This window comes from Ambystoma mexicanum, chromosome 7q (genome assembly GCF_040938575.1).
Source record: "Ambystoma mexicanum isolate Mex_15411 chromosome 7q, UKY_AmexF1_1, whole genome shotgun sequence".
NCBI lineage: Eukaryota > Metazoa > Chordata > Amphibia > Caudata > Ambystomatidae > Ambystoma > Ambystoma mexicanum.
The window spans coordinates 950,209,157-950,233,423 of record NC_090941.1 but is presented as its reverse complement, the minus strand read 5'-3'; the positions used below and the strand labels follow the sequence as shown (position 1 = coordinate 950,233,423).

The 24,267-nt window shown below is 44.0% G+C and overlaps 1 protein-coding gene across 3 annotated transcripts in view; it reads right to left on the bottom strand.

Annotated features, from left to right (window-relative positions):
- PAK1 (p21 (RAC1) activated kinase 1) overlaps positions 1 to 24,267 on the bottom strand; it is a 724,626-nt gene that overhangs the window by 262,248 nt on the left and 438,111 nt on the right. For all 3 annotated transcript variants that reach the window (XM_069639982.1, XM_069639985.1, XM_069639983.1), the window contains exons 7-8: positions 14,386 to 14,502; positions 871 to 1,078 (exon numbers count right to left, since the gene is read on the bottom strand). In XM_069639982.1, coding sequence (XP_069496083.1) covers positions 871 to 1,078; positions 14,386 to 14,502 — 325 coding nt within the window. The remainder of the gene's footprint in view (positions 1 to 870; positions 1,079 to 14,385; positions 14,503 to 24,267) is intronic.

Sequence of the window (24,267 nt, the reverse complement as noted above, 5' to 3'; positions counted from 1 at the left end):
TTATGGTGTCGATCCTCCATATACACATTTTTCAATCCACAACTCGCGCAGAGTTTGAAGAGGCAACTCTTCTCCTCGGGCATGGTAGAAAGGCGTGAAGTAGGCCCAAGCTTAGGCCTTCTCAAAACTTTGATGGAAGATCTGCGATGTAGGATGATCTTTGTCAACAGTGGGTCCCCGCTACCAGTATACGACCTTCGGTCGAACGATGAAGCACAAATCAGTCAAAAACTGTTGAAAAACTGAAAAAAAATGAAAAAATTGCTTAGAGAGCAAGAAGAGGACTCCCACCACAGAAGTAACAATCTGAAGATGGCCAACAGGGGTGGAGTTTAGGGAGAGGACTGTCATTGGATGGGGGGCAGTATGACCCAGAGTACAGTGATTGGTTTAGAGGAGAAATGCAGTTTTCAAGCTAAAGTGAAACGGTTTTCTTTTTACTGAGGATTCCCAGTCGGACCACGGGGAAGATTCATGAGCATGTGAATCCATGCCAGACCCCATGCTGGAGAAATTTAAGTCCCTAAACAGGTGTAGTGGTTTATAATTTCAGGTTGCTGTGGGATAACACCTTGTATTAATTTTAATTCGGTTTTACTGCATGTCCTTTTAGGAATGTGCTTATTAGAGATCAGATATGGGATTATCTTCTATTTATTGCCATAATTGAGTCCCTATTAATGTTGCATGCAGATGCATTAATACAGAGGCAAAAACATGAACACCAAACGCCCCTTACTGAAAAATACCACCATGTACAATATGAATTATGAATCCAGTGCCTTCAGAATTTAGAACCATGCCTTATCCATTCAAATGCAGACTTTAAATACGCGAGATAATCCATAATTTAAAAAAAAGGAAACTTACTTAGCTTTTCTAAGATCTCTTCATCAGACATCTTTGCCTTCTTCTTTGGCTTCTCTGCATTTTTGGTCACAGGGTCTGAAGGTGTTGTGGTGTTTTCAATAGAGGGCGAGATTGGAGAGGTGGCTGCATCTCTTGTTAGCGGCGTAGGGAGAGGTGGCGTAGGGAGCGGCGGTATAGGGAGAGGCTCTATCACAGAGCGAGTGTATATCTAGTTAGAGAAATTAAGATTTCATGAACTTAAGCCAGATACAACTACATTAAGTTATCCATTACACAAAAAGAAGGTACTCATTAATACTGATTTCACATGGTTACTATTATCAAATTGGAGGGAATACAATGTTTTTGTACTGAGTCTTAGGGGAAAATATCAAATTGCTGAATTAGAGTCCTTGGTCTACAAATGGTAAACGGGGATGGTTTATGACTGCTGCACACTGACATCTAACCCTCCTCATACCTCTCATTGACTCCCATCTTGCAGAACCCTCAAATCATTGAAACAAATGCACAGAAATGTACACAACAAAGCTCATGACACCCATCTACTGCTTTCTAATACCATACATTGCATTAGCCCCTAGGTCTCACTGTGCTGCTTGTACACAGTCATTCGCCCATCTCTGTCCTTTTTCAACACCACTGTCACAGTTTACATTTGCTGGGAGTAATTTAGCTCATGCATCGAGCTTTGAAGCGTGACTTGCTCGACACCAGGAGCTCTTTTTTCTACGTAATATTAATTAATATCACAACATACAAGAACATTCTTCTTAAAATTCATAAGGTCAATCAATAAGAAAAAAAGAAAAAAAAAATGCAATCAAGTGGATTACCAAAACCGAGGAGTCTAATCAGGGTCGAATCATGAGCGTTTGGTGGTTTTAGGTTGGCCAACCCCAGCTCTAGGCCTGGAGTATTCTCCTTTCTGCGGCACTGTGTGCAGCGCCTCTCCATAGTTCTGTCTATTATCATGTTAAGCATAATATGTTTATGCTGAAGAGATGTGTAAGGAAGTCATGCTATCAAACAGTGAAGACAGACACAAGTGATCACAGTTCAACGGTGTTTATTGAACTTCAACAGGTTGATTGAACGACTAACCTAAATCTAAGAATGGGAGCAAGCTATGACCATCAAATATTAATAACAGTCCTAGTCGAGTCTGTCAAAATAAAAGGGCCTATACTAATAAACCTATTGCCAATCCTTTCTTCTGAATACAAAAGGGTGTGGAACAATAATTTATGCAACAAAGAAAAGAGTTCAAGAAATAATAGGTCAGGACGATTGAGCAGTTGGCATCCCTTCCCCACGTTTTCAGCATGGGGCAAGGTAGCACTTTAGAGTGTCGCACATACTCTTGCTTCTCTGCCACAAGGATAAAGTTCAAAGCATAGATATCAGGGCCTTCTGCCAAAGTCTCTTTTCCAATTACAGTCTCTCACTGCAGAAGGTCTGTCGTAACAAAGAAATATCAAAGTTCCATTTTGATCAGGATCTTCACATGAACAAGTTCTTGCTTCCAGTATTTATCATGCTTGGACCCCTTTTTACCACAATATTTACTCTTGGTCTTCCTTGTTCAGGCTCAGACCTCTTGATATCAAAATCAAAGACTTTTGAATGTGCAATGGGTTTTGCTTAAACCGTTGCAGGACCACTTCGATGCACTCCACACAATGTTCTCATCGATCTTTTGGCTTTCATTTCTCTTGGCGGGATATCTTACAGAGACCTTCGACTGAGCACACTGGCGGTGCCAGACCACTCTGTTAAGTGTTGCATCTTTCCTTCTCAAGTTCATATATTCAATAGCAATTTAGCTTTACTCGCATCTTTCATCACACGCGTTTAGCAATGTTTGTTCCAGCGTTCGTTATACAATGTTGCCGCTTGCAACCTTGACTTTAAACACAGGCCGATCTTCTATCGGTCTCCCAAATTCACCGGCTGTGTTGATCTCTATGATGCTTCTTTGTTCTTGGTGTCAATGACCATACTTCAGCGGCTGCTGATCCTCCCCACCTCGATTGGTTACGCAAGAGGGCCTTTGGTATCTGACACACAATGCAGGATTCTCCTGTCTGGTTTCCTGGCCTTATGCTTTCTGCTTCAAAGGTTTCTTGAAAGAAACGGTTTCTTGCCAAAAAGTTCAAGGTTATTTCCCTCCTTGCAAACCCTTCTTTGTATCCCGTCTTTCTCGCCTCATTCAGCTGCCGACTCAAAACTGCTGTTCCTTCATGTGCTTTGTCTCACTCAGTGTGTGCTCTCGTGCTCCGTCTTTAATCTGTGTGGGGAAGTTTAATGGAAATCAGGTGTGAGTGATTGCCAGTAATTGCCTGACTTTGCCTGACCATTGTAGCGGGACATGTCAGGAACACTGCTCGGTGTGAGTGTTTTCTCCCAGAGTGGGCTGTCCGTGTGGAAGTGTTTGTGAAGGGAAAGGAGGTGCAGGGAGGTGGGTAAAGTTCTAACGTATCCTACCTGGTAGAATGGGGTAAAAGTGTTACAGGGGGAGGGATACTGCATCTCCCCATCTGGTGTCCCACTCCCAAAGACCCCTCACCCAGGTGATCCTCCCACACTGGTCTACCCCCAGGAACTGGATCCAAAAGCGATGGCCGCGTTTTGGCCATCTGGATGACAGATACCCAGGGATTAGCAGGTGAGACACCTTCTGGTTTCTCACAGATACCAGTAAATGCTGGATGTGCAACAGGGCCAGCACCATATATGTCTAGATGTTCTGCACCTGGGAAAAATGTATTCTGGTCTAAAGTCCTCAAAAGAAAGAACCTTGTTCGAACACATAAATTTTCACAAAAACCTATGCTTTTGTTCTTTAATGTCCTGCCAAATCAAAATGTTACAATGTTTAAAGACGAGATACTATGAACAAAGAACGCACTCATGGTGGGGCAGAGAATTTGAAAGATGAGAAGATAGCACTAAGCAAACGAATGAATGGGGGACTTGGGAAGACTGGTCTCTGACAAGAGCGGTGATGAGGTTGAGGGAGCAAGCACATACTTTGCATGATGTCTGGAGTCCCTCTTCAGACCTGTGTTCAATCACACACCGGTATCCTTAAGGTACCAGGAGCTACTGTAGACTGCAATATGACTAGTGCAATACGAATTCCTTTCTGACATATATTTTTGGGAATGTGCCCAAAGGAAAATTAGTGCACATCTAAAAGACAGCATAATGCATGAACAATGGACATGAAGTTCTAGTTTGCATCTCATTTGCAAGTTAGATTTATAGCACGCCATGTTGTAGCTCCTCATTCCTTAGAGGCGGTTCCTACTTTCAGAGTGATCAGGATACCCAAGAGCTGCTTTTAGCTCCTGCTCTTCAAATCTTTATTTTGAACCGTATAGTAATGTAATTGCACCAACCCACCACTTCAAATCTTTCCAACCACCTAGGCCATTTTCTGTGGCTAGAATCCTTATGCTGCAGAGGGTATGGTTACATGATTACCCTTGAGAAGCTCCCATTCCCCCAAGCAAAGGCTTTTCTATTGCCGTTTTTTTTCTAGGTTTCGTAAGCAGTTTCTTGTGTGTAAATGTACCTCTTACCCTTGAACATCACAGTGCCCCCTTTCAACTGGGATGAGGCAGGTCCTCTTGTAGGAGTACATGCGATGTATCACAAGTAGTCTGATGCAGTCTGCAACCTCCACCTTTTGATTAGGGGAGCCTTTATTCTAGGACTTTGCAACCCAATTGTTTCTTCCCCAGGTAGCAGTTGTAAAAAAGCTTCTCTCCTGGCAACATCCATCATTTCCAGTCTGAAACCCATGTTCAGAAAACGCTCTACCACCCAAGGTATCTATTTCACAGTAGCCTGCTGGGTTTCCTAAGTGTCAGGTGCTTGTTCGAGGACAGCCGAGCGCCTGCCTCACTGATAATATTCCCCTACAACCTCCAATTTCTTCTGAATATCGTGAAGTGCTTTCTTAATGTTACTTGTTTTGAGGTTAATGTCCCCGGAAAGGCTTTTAAAGATTTGAAGAGTGTCTTTGCCTCTTGCATATTCCTGATCCTCTGCCAATCACTCAGCAGCTTGGCAAACGTAACCCCTTTAAATGCCGAGGTTCTGGGGTTGAAAAATATCTTCTCTGCCATCTGTTCATCTACGATATGCCATGCTCTGTCAAGGTAGGCCATTAATTGATAAATTCCAGCAGATTTGCACTGTGATAAGAGAAACAACGGTTATATGCCACCAGCTGGCAAATGCCAGTGCTAGGGCAGTCCACTGCCTTCATCCAGCGGCACCACCACTCCCCGGGGGAAAGTGAAGGCATTCATCGCAGTTGACAGGGGAAAGACGGTCGCTCAGCTACCACATCAACTCATCCCAGCTTGCCAAGTACAGTCTTTAAACCTCTACAGCCCTAGGTACATGGCAATCTGTCTGCATGGCTGCTCCCAGCTTCTCCTTGTACAACCATACCAGGGTGGTTAAGGTAAGCTTCCAAATGAACTCAATAGATGTGTTTTACTTATTTACTTGAAGATATTACAGTAAAAGAAAATGCATTTGTGTCACAAAAACACTAAGAGGTTTAAACATAGTTAACAGAGCGGAGGACATGTGCATTTTACAATGGAGAAGAGATCGATTCAAGGTCCAGATGATGTAGAGGAAGTTCAGAACAAGAACCTGGGACAAAGACAGGGCATAACATAGAAACTGGAAGGGGGAGAAAGCGCTGGGTTGGAAGGAGGGATGGCAGTGAAAAGCTTTAGGATAGACCAAGGTGGAGGGTATAGAGGGAAGGTGGATGAGGGAGAAAACAAAAAAGTATATGATTCTTGGCCGTCAGTTCATCGGAAAGGAGGAGGGCTTTCCAGAGTAGGGGAGTAAGAAGAGAGTAGTGACGAGAAGGCGCATGAGAAGGGGCTAGGAGGTGAGCCGATTATCTAAGAGAAAGATGGCATGAGTAGTCTAAGGGAGGCAAGGTATCACAAGTATGACCCTGACACAAAAGTTACAGGTTTCAAAATCTTTATTAAATTCCTGGGGTTTGGAAAAACTCCTACTTTGCCCTATAGGGAGTAGTCTCTGCCATCAAATAATAAAGAAAACACAGTCCTAGTCAGTGTATGTTAAATCAAAATGTCCTATACTAACAAGACCGAATGCCTGCCCTATATCTCATACAAAAAGTGTATTAAGGTGAATGTGTGTGCAAAGGAAAGTCTGTGTTATAACAAAAGATGAAGGTGGCCGACTCAGCTCTCCTCTCCACGTTGGACATCACGGAGTAAGGCGGCCCCCGTAAACAGGATGACTCTGGCTCAGGTTATCAAAAAAAGCAGTTCAAAATATGAGTCGAGGCCCGCTTGGCCTTCCACGTTAAAGTCACTTTATTCCAGTTTTACAAAGGTTCTTTCACCTTTCAACCAAAGTTCACGTAGGTCTCCTTCTGTCGTGCTCGGACCTTTCAAGAAAAAAGTACCCGATTCAACCTAGATCTTCCTCAGCCGGGCTAGGACCTCACAATCACAGCAATTGCAGGAGTTCCCCTTCCCCTAGCTTCATTCACATTTGTTAGGGGTCCCCATCCCCTAACGTATCTCACATTCCAGGTCTCTCTCGTGCAGGCTCAGACCATTCACTGATGTCAAAGACTTTCAAATCTGCAAGGCTTTTACCATAGACCTCAGCAGGACCATTTCGACTTTCACTTCAACTCTCCCTTTTGTTATTTGCCCCATTGTCTCTTGATCTTGGTAGTTCTATGTCACAATCAGAAAAGTTCAAAGAAATGTTCCTCTTAAAGCAATCACCTTTTAACTTTCTCGTTTGCCAGAGTCAATCTTGACCATTGCGCATTTCAACGTTCTTTAACTTTGCCGCTTTATAACAAGACAAACATTTTGCTGAGACTTTCGAGTGGGCCATTTCCTTTTGCCGGACCACTCTGCTACTCTGTATCACTGGCTTCACAGTTCTCGGTAACTTAAAGTTCACTACTAGTTTGCTTCCGCTTCTCATCAGCACGCGCGCAACCTTCAATTGTGAGATACACTGTTGTGGCTTCAATCTTTCCTTGACACAAACTGGCCGGGAGGGTCGCTGGCATCTTTGAAACATACGCAGGTTTCTTCTTGTCTGGGATTTGGCCTTCTCTGCGTACCCTTCACGGTTTCCCAAAGGCAACAACCTCCTGCAGGGATCTTCACGGTTTCCCTACCCTTCGCTCTAGTCCCTCGATTGGTCGCCTTGCACTAGTGGGTTTGCCTGTCCTTCTCGTGCCTCACCTTGCTCAGAGTGTGCCTCCATGTTCTTCCTTTTATCCACATGGGGGGGAACTAACGGGTATCAGATGTATGTGATTAAGGTCAAGTTCCTGACCTAATTGCAGGACATGTCCAAGTCCAATGAGATAGGTAGGTATTAGCCGCTTTACTCTCAGTTGCCCTCTTCCTCGGCCCAGTGTTTGTGTAGAAAAGGGGTGTGAGGGGGAGTTGGGACATTGGAGAATCCTATAAAATAGGATGGGATATGGGCACAGGAAAGGGGGCAGGTGATACTGCATCTCACCATCCATTTCCTCAATCCCCCGCCCAGGTGATCCTCCCGCACTTGCCCACCCCTAAAGTCTGGATCCAAAGGCGATGGCGATACCCTGGCCACCAGAGAGAGATCCCTGGGCACTAGTAAGTGGCACACCCTTTGGTTTCTCACAGCAGGGAGTGTGATGTGGGTTTCACTATTGTCACTATGCATCTTCCTTTTCCATTATGCCCTAGACACATTTTATATGTTATTTAAGACATTTACCATCTACAATCTGTACCACGTTGATGGGACCTCGCACGACAGATTATTTTTTTAATGATTACGTGTTATTTAAAATACCATCCATAAGCTTAACATTCATATTTGAAAGTGAAGAAATGCAGGACTTCAGCCCACAGAGGTCACTTTTAGTACACCCCCCCCCCCATTCTCTTTACTGATATGAATGCATGTCAAGGCAATGTTTCTTTTGCCTGTTCACGGAGATCAAATAAGCTGTTGCATGACTTCAGCTAATGGATTTTATGAGGGGCCTGCAGTTTGATAAATGGAACAGGTCACGTTGAAGTTGTGCTTCAGGCCAGCCATCTTCAATTTTCAGAACCAGTTTGAACACAATGAATCCAATAGTTCTGGGTGGTGTGATGAATTTGAAGCAGTCATCATTTTTCTTCCGGAGGTAGCCTCTCACCAGGTGGCCAGGGGAAGGCAGTCAACTACCTGACCCTGGGGGTGGCTATATGAGGGAGGATCACATGGGGTGAGGCAGCCCTCGGGGGGGTGTTATGACGTTAGTAGATGATACGGTTCTACGTGATTTCGCCGACCTATTTTTGGTCGTGGTACTTTTCATCGCCGGATTTTACATCGCCAGAAACCCTGTTTTTGGGGATTTTTTTATTCTGGGGGGGTCACCCCCCCAGACCCTCGCTTACTATTATAATAATACCCCAACCCCAACAAAACACCCCCCCAAAATAAAAGAAACGGGCTTTCTGGCGAAGTCAAATCCAGCGATGAAAAGTACCACGACCAAAAATAGGTCGGCGAAATGCGTGTATACCGATGATACATGGTATCGCCCTATTTCTCTTGAGAATTCCCCAGCCACTCCCCATATATTTATGACTTGTTGTACCCTTCACCCACCTAAGAAAAACACCGAGGACTTTCTCTTTGACTCTGTACTGCAAGGAAGGCATGGTATCAAACATTAAGACAGACAAGTGATCACAGTTCATGGATGTTTATTCAAAAACGCCCAAAAGATGGGAGAAAGCTACAACCATCAAATAATAAGGCGTTCCTAGTTGAGTCTGTCAAAATAAAAGGGCCTATACTAATACACCTATTGCCAATCCTTACTTCTAAATATAAATAGTATGGGAAACATTGTTATGTAAAAGAAAAGTGTTCAAGAAATGATATCTCAGGATATTCCCTTCTCCACGTTTTCAGCATGGGACAAGGTGGCACACAAGCTTAGCACACTCTCTGGCTTCTCTAGCACAAGGACGCAGTTCAAAACCTCAACATCATGGCCTTCTGTGCCAAAGTCTCTTTGCCATTCAAAGTCTAATTTCAGAGGGCCTGAAGCTACAAACAAACATTAAAGTTCAGTTCGGCTTAGGATTTCACATCTACAACTTCTCGGGTGATTAGCCCAGGTCCTCCTCCACAAGGCTCAGACACACTTTACCACAAAACCTTCAATTGGTCTCCTTCTGCCTGGCTCGGACCAAATTTATCTACTTTTCCAAAATGTCTTTACTTCATCAAAATCGAAGACTTTCGACTGTGCGCAGGATTTTGCTCGACCCGTCGCAGGACCCCTTCTAACATTTTTCTCACCTTCACCTTTCCCACTTCTCAGCTGGATACCCTACATAGACCTTCGATTGAGCACCCAGATGATGCCGGACCTCTGTCAAAATGTATTGGATCTTGCTTTTAAAGTTCAATCACTTATCAGCAGTTCAACTTTACTTGCACCTCTTATCACACATGTTTTTACAATGTTCGTTCCAGCACTCGCCATACAATGTTGCTGCTTGCAACCTTGGCTTCAACACAGACCGGTCTTGCATCTGTCTCCCCAAATCACCGGCTGTGTTGAATTCACTGGCTCTGCTTTGTTCTTGGAGCCAAGGACGGTACCACAGCGGCTGCTGCTTCTCCCTGCCTTGATTGATGCAGGAGGGCCCCGGGTATCTCCGACATACAATGCAGGATTCCTGGTCTTGCACTTTCTATTCAAGGTTTCTGGAAAGTAACGGTTCCTTGTCGAAAAGGTCAAGGGAATTTCCCTCCTTGCAATCCCCTTCTGTTTTTCCGTCTCCCTTCTCTCATACAGCTGCATTCTCACAACTGCTGTTTCCTCGTGTGCCTTGCCTCACTCAGCAAGGCCTTTTATCCGTGTGGGGAAGCTTAATGGAAGGGAGGTGTGTGTGATGGTCGGTAATTGTCTGACCTTTGTATTGGGACACGTCAGGTATACTGCTCGGGTGTAAGTCTGCTTTCTCCCATAGCGGGCTGTCTGTGTGAAAGTGTTTGTGTTGTAAAACAGAGGCAGGGGGGGTAGAGTTCCTTAATTTCATACCTGGTAGAATGGGGTAAAGGTGTTATAGGGAAGGGGATACTGCGTCTCACCATCCGGTGTCCCACTCCTACTCCCCAAAGGCCCCTCATCCAGGTGATCCTCCTATAGTGGTACACCCCCACGAACAGGATCCAAAAGCGATGGCCAAGTCCTGGCCAACTGGATGACAGATCCCTGGGGACTAGTGGGGGAGACACCTTATGGTTTTTCACAGTATAGTCATCAAATGTGGATGGGCTTTTAAACACCATTAGGAACACTCTGCCAGACTTTAAATCTAAATTGTCAAAACCAAACTACCAGTACAATACACCCAAGAATAAATAGAACCGCATAATGAAGATTACTGAGAGCCCAATGCACATGCTGCACTCTAGTGTTTGGGAAAGTCATCCCGAAGCTGAGAGATTTAAACCGGCAAAACAGTTGAGAAGGAGCCAACTTCACTGGCTGGAGAACACAACCTCTTTCGATGCAGAGCGAAAGACCGTAGGGCTGGAACGGTGTCTGTGTAGCAAAGCGGCTTTCAAAAGCAGACTAAGCTTCTGGGTGTACCCCGGTACTACAAAGCTGTCTCCACCAAACTGAAACCCAGAGCAATGAGGAACCAAAAGGCGGAAGCTGCGAGAAGCCGTGAAACAGTGCAAAGGCAGCGAGAGAAAGCAAAACGCTGCATAACCACCACAGGCTTGCAGCAGGAGAACCTACACACACCAGCCAAAGCCGCCGAGTCCACCCAGAACCCGGGCGTTTCGGAAAGCCTGTCAAAATACAAACATATTTAAAGTAAATGAGAAAGACAGAGCAAGGGAAATACTCGTAAGAGGGCATAGCTAAGTATGAAAAAAGCTATCAAGTTTGTAAATGTATGTATTACATATGTGTGAAAAGCCATGGCAGCAGAGTATACCAGGCAAATTGAGAGACACAGAAGTACACATGAGGAAAACCGTGGCAGGAGAGTATACCAGGCGAATGCAAATTCCAAGTGTGTTCTTAACAGAAAGTCCTGGGAGGAAAGCGTACCAGTCAGTTGTAAGTTAAACAGTGTATATTATAGAAGCATCCAATGAGGTCCTGAGAAGGATCTACATCAGGATTGGCAAAAGACTGAAAACATTAGAGAGGGGAGACCTGGTAGGAGAGTATACCAGGTACCCTGACAAGACAAAGAACAGTGGAAAAGCATTGTTGTACCAGTTGTGGTGTTGGGCAAGAGACCATATAGCAGAGTGGGGAGAAATTCAGAGAAAGGGAGCCAGCCTCTGAAACAAGAAACTCAGCCTTCATTGAACTTTTCTTTTGGAGCTACACATTTTCTTTTCAACACTTATAACACATCTCAAGTCCAAGGACATTAACCTTTTTCAGCTTTCACCTTAGAGTTATTATATTAGAATGTGAAGGTCAGAATAGAACTTTGGACATGGGACAGTTTTGCTTTGGACATTCTGACATCAATAGACCCTTTGTTTTGGTTTTAGGTAGGGGAAACACCTCTAGAGCAGGGACAGAGGCATTTCCCCACCCCCTTTCATTTTAATAAAAGTCTGATCAAAAGCACGACTCACTTGTGTCCGAGTTTCATTCCTGACTCCTCACACTAGGCCTCCTTCTTGTGATGTGGCTTATGTCACTCGAGTCAACACCAATCTACATCCAGCCATATGCTTGGGCAGGTTTCATTACGAGTTAAACACTACATGGTGTTATTCACAGTGAAGTGCATGTATGGCAGAGTAAAATGGAACTTCAAATAATGGTTAACCTACATTACACTTCACATTATTTCAGTTAACAAAACAGATTGCAAATAAAGGTTCCTGTAATACAGAAATACAATGTCTTTTCACTGTGCTTAGGACCCAGGATATCACCGTGATGAATTCCCAGACTTTTACATTTGTGTTATGTTCTCCAATACATGTTTGCAGTCTACTGCATTAATTTGTTGGAAAAACACACTTGTTTTACACATGGAGCAGTTCCACTTCCATGTACATTTTTCCACATGTCTTTACCTATTAGGAGGCAATAGTTGAATATAACTGATTTTCATTTGTGTCTATGAAGCATAAAATAAGGCCTTTTTGCTTACATTTACATACATACAGTTTTTGGCATATCTTCAGCATTGACAAGCCAGGCTCTGGAATTACATGAACCCCTTAACTGCCAGGCTATTAGGCAAGTCTATGCAAAAAGGCCAAGCATACCTGTCCTTGGCACTTAAGGGGTTAAAAGGCCTTAGACATGGTTGCAGTTTATACGGTTCTATTACTTTATTGAAAATGTTCTCAGGTTCATGCTACTATTAACATTTCACAGTGGCACCCATTTTATCAAGGAAGCGAGCAAGAGACGAAATCCAACAATAACTCGTTTGAACCATGCCTCTTGCTTTTTTTTTTTTTAGATGTTTTTTGTGGTACATTTATTTTAGGAAATTATCCTTTGCTCCCAAGTTTCTTACGGGACATGACAAGCAAAGACAAAAAGGGACGCATGCAGACAAGGCAAAATAAGGCCAAAGGACCTCAGTGTTTCAGTTTCTCACTGGAGCTCACAGATAATTATGAACAGAGAAGAGTATTTGGAATAAAGCAGCACCTCACTGCAGAGCAAAAGAAAGGAGGCATCAAAGAGAGCCGGCATGGCCTTTACCTATAGGGATAGTATTAATAACATATGAACTATAGCTCTTTAAATGAAAGGGTACTCCTTTGAACAACTATTAGAAGGATAAAAAGCAGGGTATGCCCAACAAAATTAATGCCTTTTTTAACATTTTTTTATAATCCATGAACAAGTCTCCCAAATGTGTGTAAGCAGTGTTCCTATGATAACCGAATATAATGACTCTGTATGCATGCACTTGCCTCCTTCCATACATGTTTGGGTTTAGTTTTTGACTTTGCTCATACTGCGTTAGCATACAAATGTCATTTACATTTTTGAGCAAATTGCATTTAGGAAAGCAAACTATTTGAACATGAATGATTGCTCTTTTACGACTTGAGGAAGGAAATGAAACTGGTGGCGGGTAGAACGTGGCGAATATACCAGGCAAACTATTTAATAAATGACACATCCACAGGAGAAGAAAGTGTAGAACTTAACAATAATTCCTATTCAATATCAACAAACTACAATTATATTTGGAAATCCAATGGGATGTGGGCCTAGAAAAAGCCTGTTAGGAAAATTTTCAAACCAAACAGTATGGGACCAGCAAGAGTAAAAAGTCTGCATCGAGTTAAACAAAGGCTAAACATGTAGTCAGAATATTATGGTGATAAGAGCGGATGGATCGTGTCCATGTATGCTCTGCAACACAAAGAAACCAAGAAATGCTTAGGTTGGAAGTAGATTGGTCAATGCCGCTCCGATCGTGATCCAGCAGTAGCTGCAGGAAAATTAAGCATGGTTTAGAATTCAAGCCTCAACTTTAATGGCTTAAAAAACATGAAGTGTCGAAGTGTCAAAGGCCCCACAAACGTGCAAGTGTTGCCTTTTGATCTTAACGTCCACAGCCCACATTCCCAACTCAGGAAAGTGTGCTGGAAAATTATTTGCATGACGCTCTTGCGGCCGCATGTTGGAGAGAGGTGTATGAGTGGCCAAAAGTGGAGATGACCAAGGTTAGCAGCTGCCGACTAATGGCATATAGGAACCTCAGAAAAGTGTCTTCCGCGATTTTGCATTTCATTTGCAATTCATCATGGCATTTCCAGACATCCGGGATAATGGTCGTAGAGCACTGACGATTCACCTACTCTCGTCATAGCTCCCCGGAGGTTAGGAAGGTGCAACTGCTACCAAGTAGTCCCCCTGCATGCAACACAAGTTCTTGTCTGTAGATTAAGAGCGTATTAGCTGCCAAATCACTCACAATTAAAAAATACAATCCTGGGGTGTCAGAAAAGGACACTAAAATCTGTTCTATACAATTACTAAAACAGCAATGTTTTGACTCAATGTTTCCCATTGTGACATATGAAAAACTCTGGCAACAGTGGTTTGGCCACTGCAGAAAGCAGAGTAACGACAGAGTTATAGCTCCACTTCCAAGTGTTTTTAGTTTTCTTAACAGATTTCGTTTCACACATTAGTTATCTGACAGAAATACTTTCACTTTTAGCCCTTCTAACCTTGGTGATCTTGAAACTGTACATAATAAGCACAAGGAACAGATCCCAGCACAGAACGAGGGAGTCAGCTCAAGGGACATCTTTAGCATGACTTAATGCGAAATCTAGAGAGCCTGCAGACTCATCATGCCTAAGGGCAAACATATTGCAAATTACAAATTCTATTACCTTCACTAAGACGGTCTATATAGAAATGCTCCCATGGGAGGGTGGGATACTTACCGATTTTGTGTGCTCAGGCCGAGGCGCAATCACTGGCGGCGGTGCAGCCTCATCTTCGTCGTCGTCATCTTCTGTCACTGGTGGTACTGCTGGGGTCTCCGATACGATCTTTGTGCTCTAAATTTGAGAAAAGGAATACACGTTTATAAAAAAAACAAAATAACTATTTGAGAGAAGGCATGTTTAAGCCATTTACAGTACAGTAGGACTATGGAGTGCTTAATTTCAAAACCCACAAAATGCTGTGGCTTCCCTCCGTGATAGTAGATCATTCAAAGGGCGTGTGCAATTTAACCATGAGACCATGGTAAGGTGAAACTAATGTATCCCTTTCAGTGACCTCCCACCCCCGTGGACGTCTATTCACTATATACATATGGTTGTGAAAAAGCAGTAAGCCAGCCACGAAACTCGTAAAACCCCTCAGCAAAATTATTTTGCTATTTGTTGGGAGGACGGTATCATGACAGATTCTTTTTTGTAAAGAATTTTTATATGTGTCGTCATTTTGCCCAATTGTTGCAATAAATAAAGGAAGAAACTAATGAATGCGAATCCGGACCATTCGATATTTTGATCCTGTGGAGAGTGCTGCTCGTTTGGTCTGAAGGAAAACGATCAGCTAACTATAAAATTATATTAGATTCACATGCTGTGCATAGGCCGACATCTAGTGGAAGCTGCAGAGTATTAGAGTTGTTTTCGAAACGGGACGACAGGGCATGCCAGTAATACTATTCCTAGTGTGACGTCCACTGTACCCATGATCGCTCACTCGTCGAGGTCCCGCAGATTTCTATTTTTCTGACATGCGGTAGCATGAGGTGTAGCGTGAGTACAGTTGTATCCAAGCAGATCCGTATCGGACAAGCTCATAAGCATCCATGCGCCTTCTCTCCGAGGGGAAGAAAGGTGGGTCGCATGTGAATCTAAGCAGATACAAGCATCAGAAATACGATTACGGCGAGTAATGTACCCTTTTCTGAGGCTTGTGGAATCTGCTTAGATCACATGCTGTGCATAGATTAGCGAGCAGTGGAAGAAGGAGGAGGTGGGATGTGAGAAGTTCATGAGCGAATAAATGTCTTAGATCTGCTTGTCCCACTTGTGTATCTGTCTTGGAATGAGTGTCAATGCAGTAGTGCTGAGTGAAAGTATGTATTGAGCTCCATGTAGCTGCTTTGCAAATACTGTCTAAGGGGACATTTACAATGAAAGCCAGAGTGGCTCCAGTACCTCTTGTGGAGTGGGCCCTTGGTGTAAAAGGCAGGGTTTTCTCTGATAGGGAATAGCACAGTTGGATACATCTGACTATCCATCTAGATATGGCATGTTTAGAGATGCGGTCACCTTCTCTGACTGGAGCTATGAAGACAAACAGTTGATCTGTCTTTCTTAGCGGTCTGGTCTTGTCTACGTAGTAGAGGACCGCTCTCCTCACATCTAGTGTGTGGAGTTTTACCTCAGCAGAGCTCTTGGGTTCCTGGAAGAAAGCCGCAAGCTCAATAGACTAGTTTACATGAAATTTGGAGATTAATTTAGGTGAGAACCTAGGGTGAGTATGTAAAACCAGCTTGTCCTTATGTATAGGAAAGCAAGCATCCTGCACTGGCAATGCTTGGATTTCACCAACCCTTCTTATGGAAGTAATAGCTACTAAGAAGGCAGTTTTATAAGTCAGGTGTTTGAGACTAGACTTGTGCATAGGCTCGAATGGGGGTCCCCATGAGCTTAGCGAGTACCACATTGAGGTCCCAACCTGGCGGTGGGTTAGAAATTGGAGGGTGGAGTCTCTTTACTCCTTCCATAAATGCTTTGATGACTGGTACCTTCCACCATGAGACCTTATTATGGGAAGTGGTGTAGGCTGACAAGACCGCCAGGTGGACTTTTAGGGAGTTGAACACTAACCCTGCATCTAGCAAGTGGAGCATATAGGTTAGGATGTTAGATGGAGTACAATCCATGGGGTTGATCTGCTTAGTCCGGCACCAAATTACGAATCGTCTCCATTTGTCAAAATAGCAGTGCCTAGTGTTTTTTTTTTTATTCTTTCAAGATATCCATGCATCTTTGCGGTAGATTAAGATGCCCGAACTCTGACTTCAGGAGCCATGCTGCCAAGTTCATTGAGTGTGGTTGTGGGTGCACTGTTAGCCCCTCGTGCTGGGTGAGTAGGTTGTACTGGCATGGGAGCTTGATGGCATCGCACATCGCCAGTTTGCGCAGATGTGGATACCACGGTTGTCTTGCCCACATAGGAGCAACCATGATAAGCGTCATCGGTTCCTTGTGTAACTTGTTCACCACCTTCCTCATGAGAGAAGTTGGGAGGAAAAGCGCAAGCAAATTTCGCAGACCAGTTCATCCATAGGGCATTCCCCTTGGAGCCTGGCTGGGGGAACCTGGACGCGAAGTCTGGGCATTGACAATTTTCGCTTGTGGCGAATAAGTCTTTAGTTGGGAAACCCCATTGAGAGAAGAGGTGTTCTACGACTTCGTGTAGACGACTCGTGTTCCTCTGGTAGGGGATCTCTGCTCAATGAGTCTGCTAGAGCATTGAGTTCCCCTGGAACATGTTGTGATGACAGGAACATTTTCCGTCTGAGTGCCAATTTCCAGATTTTCTGTGCAAGTCTGGATAGATTTGGAGAACGTGTACCCCCCTGTTTGTTGATATAAAACATTGCTGTGTTGCTGTCTGTTAGGAACTGCACCGACAGGTTTGTTAAATGGGGTTTGAATGCCTGAAAGGCTTTGAATACTGCCAGAAGTTCCAGCACATTGATGTGGTTCTGAGCTGCAGTGCGAGACCACAGACCCTGAATTGTGTGGCGACGGTAGTGAGCCCCCCACCCTGCCAGTGAGGCATCGACTGTGACCACTGCCTGTATCTGTGGGTCGTAGAAGGGTTTCCCTCTCATTAGGTTTTCTCTCGTCCACCAGCGAAGATTTTGCACAAGTGTTGGCGAAACGACCACAAGATCATCCCACTGACTGCTTGCCTGAGACCACTGTTTCACCAACCACTCCTGTATGGGACGCATGCACAGGCGCATGCGAGGAACCAGGTATATGCAAGATGCCATCATGACTATTAAACGCATTGCTTTGCGCACCCTTATCTGGCGGCCGGCCTGATAATGTGGTATTTGCAGTAAAAAAAAATGTACCCTTTCCTCTGAAGGAAAGACCAATCCTTCGTCTTGTTTAGGATAGCTCCTAGGAACTGTTTGGAAATGCTTGGCACTAGGCTTGATTTTTTTCTCATTGATTGAGAAGCCTAATGTTTTGTCTGCAAATCAGAGGTGATTCCCCTGTTATAAGCCAGTCGTCCAGGTAAGGGTACACTGGGATTGCTCCCCTGCGCAGGTGCGCTGCGACTACCGCCAGTACCTTTGTGAATACCCTTGGAGCAAAGGCTATTCCAAAGGGAAGCACTTTGAGTTGGTAGTACTTCTTCGCTATCTTGAAATGCAAGAATCTTCTGTGCGCTGGGAACATTGAAATATGAAAATAGGCATCTTTCATATCCAGTGTTGCCATGTAATCCCCCTTTTTTAGTAGCAGGATTACCTCTTGTAGCATAGTCATGCAGAACTTTTGTGGCTTGACATACTTGTTTGCAGGGTGTAAATCTAATACAGGGCACATTGTCAGATCGTTCTTTGGCACAAGGAAGTTAGTTGAATAAATCCCCTCGTTTACCTGGTTGGTTGTGTCCTTTAATAGAAGCTTTGTTATTTCTTCTAGAAGGATCCGCTGATGTTCCTCTGGTGGATTTTCTGTCGTGGGGGGTGGTCGTGAGGACGTTGAAGTAGTTCTATGCAGTAGCCCCCTGCTACCGTGGACAGCACCCATCTGTCCGAGGTGATACCCTCCCATGCGTGGATGAAGTTGGAAATGCGTCCTCCGTCGGGTGCCACCTCCAGCAGGTCCTCTGCCCACGACCCCCGAGTTGTCCTCTGGTATAGTCTTGGAAGGCTTGTCCTGGATTTTTTCCATAGGAACCTTGGGCTTGATTGTAGCCAGATCCGCTTTGTGAATTTTGGCCCCGAAAACGGCGAAAATTACTGTTACCCCTTTGACCAGTAGGCTTGTTTGTGAGCTGACCTAAAGATTTTAGAGTGTCATACTCGTCCTTTGCGGTCTTAAGTGCATCTTCCACAGCCTTGCCGAAGAGCATGTTAGGTTCCACTGGCATGTTTATTAGAGTGGCTTGTGTTTCTGGCCAAAAGCCTGACTGGCAAAGCCATGCATGCCTTTTTATAATAGTCCCCTCTGCAATGACTCTTCCGGCATTGTCAGCTGCATCGAAATTTGATTTGAGGAGACTGGTAGATACAGCCCTTCCGTCTGCTGCCACTTGAGCCAATTGTGATTTAAGTGTCTCCGGGGTGGAGGAAAGTAACGCATACATTTCCTCCCACTTATGGCAATTATAACTTGGCAAAAGTGTTGCGTTGTTGGTCTATTCTAGTTTGATAGGCCGCAGAGGAAGCAACCTTTCTCCCCATGGCATATATCCTTTTTGCTTTCCTTATCCGGTGGGGCATCGGAGGAAGCAAGGGTTGTGCCTGCTCTCTTTCTTGTTGTGGTCAGGCCTGAATAGTTTTTCCACATGCGGGTTAACGGCCCGTGTGAGATTGGGTGCTACTAAGGAAGGCTGTATCCTGCGTTGGACCGATTTTAGTAGCGGGATAAACTGACCTACTGTCTTTTTGTCCCCCAGTATTTGTTCAGCCAAGTCTCTACCTTCCTGTACCTCCTGTGTGTCAATTTGGGAGTGTTCCGCCGCTTTGGCTAAGACTTCATTGAAGAGGGGCTGATTATCGACAGGGGAATCGACCACTGGAGTGTCCTGATTAATAGGAGAATCTAAGGAGTACATGTTTGCCTCCTGGTCTGCCTCTGGGTCCTCATCATCCCCATAATAAAGTTCATCTGTATCCTCTTTATTAAGTTGAGGGTCAGATGTGTCCACAAAAGAGAGATACTCCTGGTCCTAATTCGGGATCATATAGATCTATAACCAGAGATATTAGAGCGAGACCTCTTAGAAGGGGGTTGAGTGGGTGAGGCAGAGCTGAGGTGGGAGGAGTGGAGTGGAAACTTTGAAAGTAATCCGTTTTTTTTTTCTCATAAAAATTTGCCATGAAGGTCCTTCTTCGCATAACCCTAGCAATATCTTGAGAAGACCATTCCTTTGAACTTAGGATCACAATAGATTGAGGTGGAAAAAAACAACCTGAGGGACCGCAACGCGCGAGGGATCATGGGCACAGTGGACGTCACACTAGGGATAGTATTACTGGCACGCCCCGTCGACGTCCCTTTTCGAGTTTCGAAAACAACAACTGTAATACTCTGCAGCTTCCACTAGATGCCGGCCTATGCACAGCATGTGATCTAAGCAGATTCCACAAGCCTCAGAAATAGAAATATATATTACTGTCGATACTCATGGATTTCTAAAGGGTGGAAGCTTTAGAATCCCACAGGGTGCTGCACCAGTGTGACACGTGCCCTGCTTTGGAGTGCCACACTGTGGGCTATTCCCACCCCCACCCACCACTGTGGGTTACCTGCAAACCTGATTACTACAGCTACCAGACGTCCTTGCAGCAGAATCACCACTGATTGGTAATGCCTGCAAGCAAAGACTGCCTCCCTGGCGAGGTGAAGAGCACAGAAACCAGTAGGAGGCGAACATCAGTGGCTGAGTAAGTTAATTGTGCAGGGAACCAGTGTGTGCCCCCCTTTCCTGGATAAATACACACACACACACACACAGATACACACACATAGTGCAATGTCAAATTCATACATACACAAATCTATGGCATAATTAGTTCATCATCATGACGAAGTTCTCGGTGTGGGACAAAATAGAGGTTCGGCTCATTTACACAGTCCAGCCACTTGCATATGTTCACACATTACGAAAACTCATTAAAAAGAAACTGGGAGATTATGGTGAACCGTGTGCAGAACAAAATCTTGCCTCCATGGGAGGCTGCAGTGAAATGAGAGCAAAATGCAGAATGGTACAGATGTCTCCTGCCATGAGGGGAGGGGGGTGGAAGTGAAGGCCAGACAAGAGCAGAAGCCCCCGTGCCCAGTTGCTGATGTGAGCATTAAAGACGCCCAGGAATGCAGCCACCATTAACCATGATGAGAGAAAAGGCGGCATAGTGAAGGATTTTTTCGGCAGAAAATGCAAACCGGTCCAATTCATAGGTAAAGATGACGAGAAAATGCTAGGCCACAGTTAAAATGAGGAGAGTGACCTTGGGCTGTGAGGAGAAAAGAGAAGAACATTAAGCAGTGGAAAAGGGATTGAGCGTGAAGGTGCCCTTTCAGTGTAAGCATAGAAGGAATGATAAGGTAGATAGTACAACAATGTAATAGGGCAGAAACATGACAGAAAAAAGAAAACATGAAAAGAATGTTGATGAAAGGAGGAGTCTGGCAGAAGGATGAAAGGCGTGGACGAGATAACAGACTGGACAGAGGAATGAATATGGGAAAATGGCATGCAACACCAAGTAAAAAGAGGTATAGGTCCTCAATTCTGCAGCTAATCACTTCACTAGACAGACTGATCCAGGGTCCCCCTGGATCACAGGTTCCAAAAGTTTCAGCTACTGCTAATCAGTCTTTTATACTGCAGGCTTAATGAGGTGTAACCCACTACAAGACTACGCTGACAGTAACTGAGCAAAAAAAAAAAAAAAATATATATATATATATATATATATATATATATATATATATATATATATATATATATATATATATATATATATATATATATATATATATTCAGTAAAACAACTTTGTTAACGGGACGTTATGGTTAAGTTGCGCAACTAAAAACCTATGAAAGTCAGTGAAAAAAACTTTGTTAAAGGGATGTTATGTAACCGAAAAACCCCTGAAAATCACCAGTTATGTTAAGCTAAGCAACCATAACTCGCGCCACCACCATGCACTGCTAAGCCTAACACCCAGGACATCAAAGATGACATCACAAATGTCATTGATGACATTAAGGCAGAGGAGAGAGGGTGGGTTAGTGGGAATAAGTTAACATACTCTGTTGCACTATCCTCGCTAGCAAATAGTTTCATGCCCTAATAAATAAAATTAATATCTTTAATAAAGATCGGCTCGTGAGACTAATTTATGTTTTTAAAACAACAGGTACATCCTGCCCTACTGTCAATGCCACGATTTTCAGAACCCAGCCGACGGATTTTTTAACTGCCAGGTGCAGCTACTTCTAAACAACTTCATGACCCTCACCATTTTATGAGACAATCGCCAAAGACCAATATGCCCTTACGCGGTACTAGCGGCTAGAAGCAACATACCAACCATTATGGTGGTCTAATGCCTCATTGTTGGAACAGCCTTCCGATTATCAGTGCGACCATAGTGCTTCTTTTATCATAAACCAACACCCTGTGTACCGCAAAGGAACAGCGCGTGACTCGAGATGAACTTTTGCGGATCGACAGCAAAGAAATGCAAATCGCTGAATATTCTCTAAACATTTGATGTCAAATAAAAGTACTTTACGAAATGTACAATCTTGCTGTTTGCTTTTAAATCACAATTTCATATTCCGAATTGTGGCGCGCTTTGTTTTGAGATGATCTGTGTTGTTTTCCGGGTTCTGTGTAAAGTCCCGTAGGACTGGAGACGACTGGGCGCGTTTGGCTACGGGGAATATAAATGCTTTGATAATGTCAGGCTTAGGGCGGGAGATATGATTTAGTGTCGCAAAAGCAGGTCAGCCAGGTCGATGGGGCAAGTGATAGGATTATCACATAATGTCGGCGCACAGCAGCCTGATTTATCGTTTTAGTGGACAAAAAGTCGGGTAAGCCCATAGGAAATTGTAATATCAACGGACATAAGGAGGGTTCTTAGAACACTTTCAACCTGACAACGAACAATACGAACAGCGTTCTCAGAACACACCCATTTTGTTTAATTGCAAACATTACCTCCACGTCGTCCACTCTTCCTCGTCCCAGTACTTACTTCATGAGGCCCCTGCCTCTGACACAGGACCTTCTTCTATTTCTTTAAATTCCTATAACTCCTCCCCCATATCCACATCACTCAGTTTCATATTACCAAGCCGGAGCATGGGACCTTCCCCACAGGGAGGGTGAGGGGGGTCGTCAGTACTGTGACGAGGAAGAGTAGGACTAGGAGTAATGAAGATTACTGGTAAGTAATCCGAGCATTTCAGGACACCGCAAGTGTTCTTAGAACACATTCAACTTGCCAGAGTACAATACGGACAGCGTCCTCAGGACACCCCCATTTTGTTTATGTACGAACATTTAAGGACACCGCGACTGTTCTCAACTCAATTTTAGCTTGCTTGCGAACAAAACGGACACATACTCCGTCCTCAGAACACCCCACCATTTAGTTTATATAGAACATTTCAGAACAGCCGTGTTGTCCGCAGACAAATCGAACACAACAAAAGTGTCTAGCATTAAAAAAAACAGAACATTGAACCTATCTCATACTCCCCCCACCCTCCCCAAACACTCTTACACACCAACACACTCCACTAAATACAATTTTTAGGTCGTCGGTGAATGCAAGATGGCGGGCGCCACAGAAAATCTGACGCGCTTCACGCACCACGCTGTCCAATCAGCGAACACGTCGCATGTCCGCGGACATCACGCAAGCCGCTCAGCCAATCAGGGCACTGTCCACGGAGCGAACCGGGAAGTCCATCCGCGGAGGGAACGGAGATATCACTCATTTTTTTGCCTTACATTTTGGTCATTTTGGAAAAAAATACTGGACGGATTTACACCAAATTTGCAAAAGCACGCTTTCGGGACCAAGCCCCCGCTCCTGCCACAAATTTGGTGTAAATCCATCCAGCGGTTTGGGCTGTAGGTGTGCGCAAAGTTTTTTCCCCATTATGTCTATGGGAAAAAACAAAAGTTTTGGGACCCCCTATAACTTTGCCCCCCCTGGACTAAACCTCTCCAATATTTGCAAAAAAAATTCAGAGTGGGCCATATACTTTTTTTGCAAAGTTTGGTGAGGATTCGTCCAGAGGAAGCGAAGTTATAAGCCACCCAAAAAATGCTCTTCCTATGAAAAAACCAACTTAACCATAACTACATGGACGCTACTATATATATATATATATATATATATATATATATATATATATATATATATATATATATATATATATATATATATATAAAAAATAAGGACCACGCCTTATCACCTATGACAATTCTTCTGCTCATGTTAGGAAAATCATCCAAAATCATTGGCGGGTTTTAAGGCTGGACTAGGACCTTCTTTCTGTACTATCTACACGACCTACGCTAACATACAAAAGAGCTTTGTCTCTTGAAGACAAACTTGTATCCAGCTTTTTGTCTCCTTTACCTAATGTTCCCAAGGCTGCCAACTGGCTTGCTACTCCTGCTCTGGGGTTTACAAAATGTTCAAAATGTAAAGTTTGCACACATGCTGTTATACAGAAATGTTTCATTCACCCAGCAACTTTCATTCATCACGACATTAAGCCTCTCATGACCTGTGACACTGCATTTGTTGTTAACGTCTTGTGCTGCCCCTGCCAGAAGAGGTATGTGGGGAGCACCACATGCAAATTGAAACTTAGAGTATTGCAACATCTGACGGCGATAAAAAATTCGGACCCGGCATACCCTATGGCTAAGCATTTTAAGGACAAACATGATAATGACTCGTTTGCTCTGCTTCTTTGCAGTGGCACATGTGAGTAAGAACCCCAGTGGCGGTGACGAGTCTTAAAATTACGACAGCTTGAAACCAAATACATTCTCGATTGACACC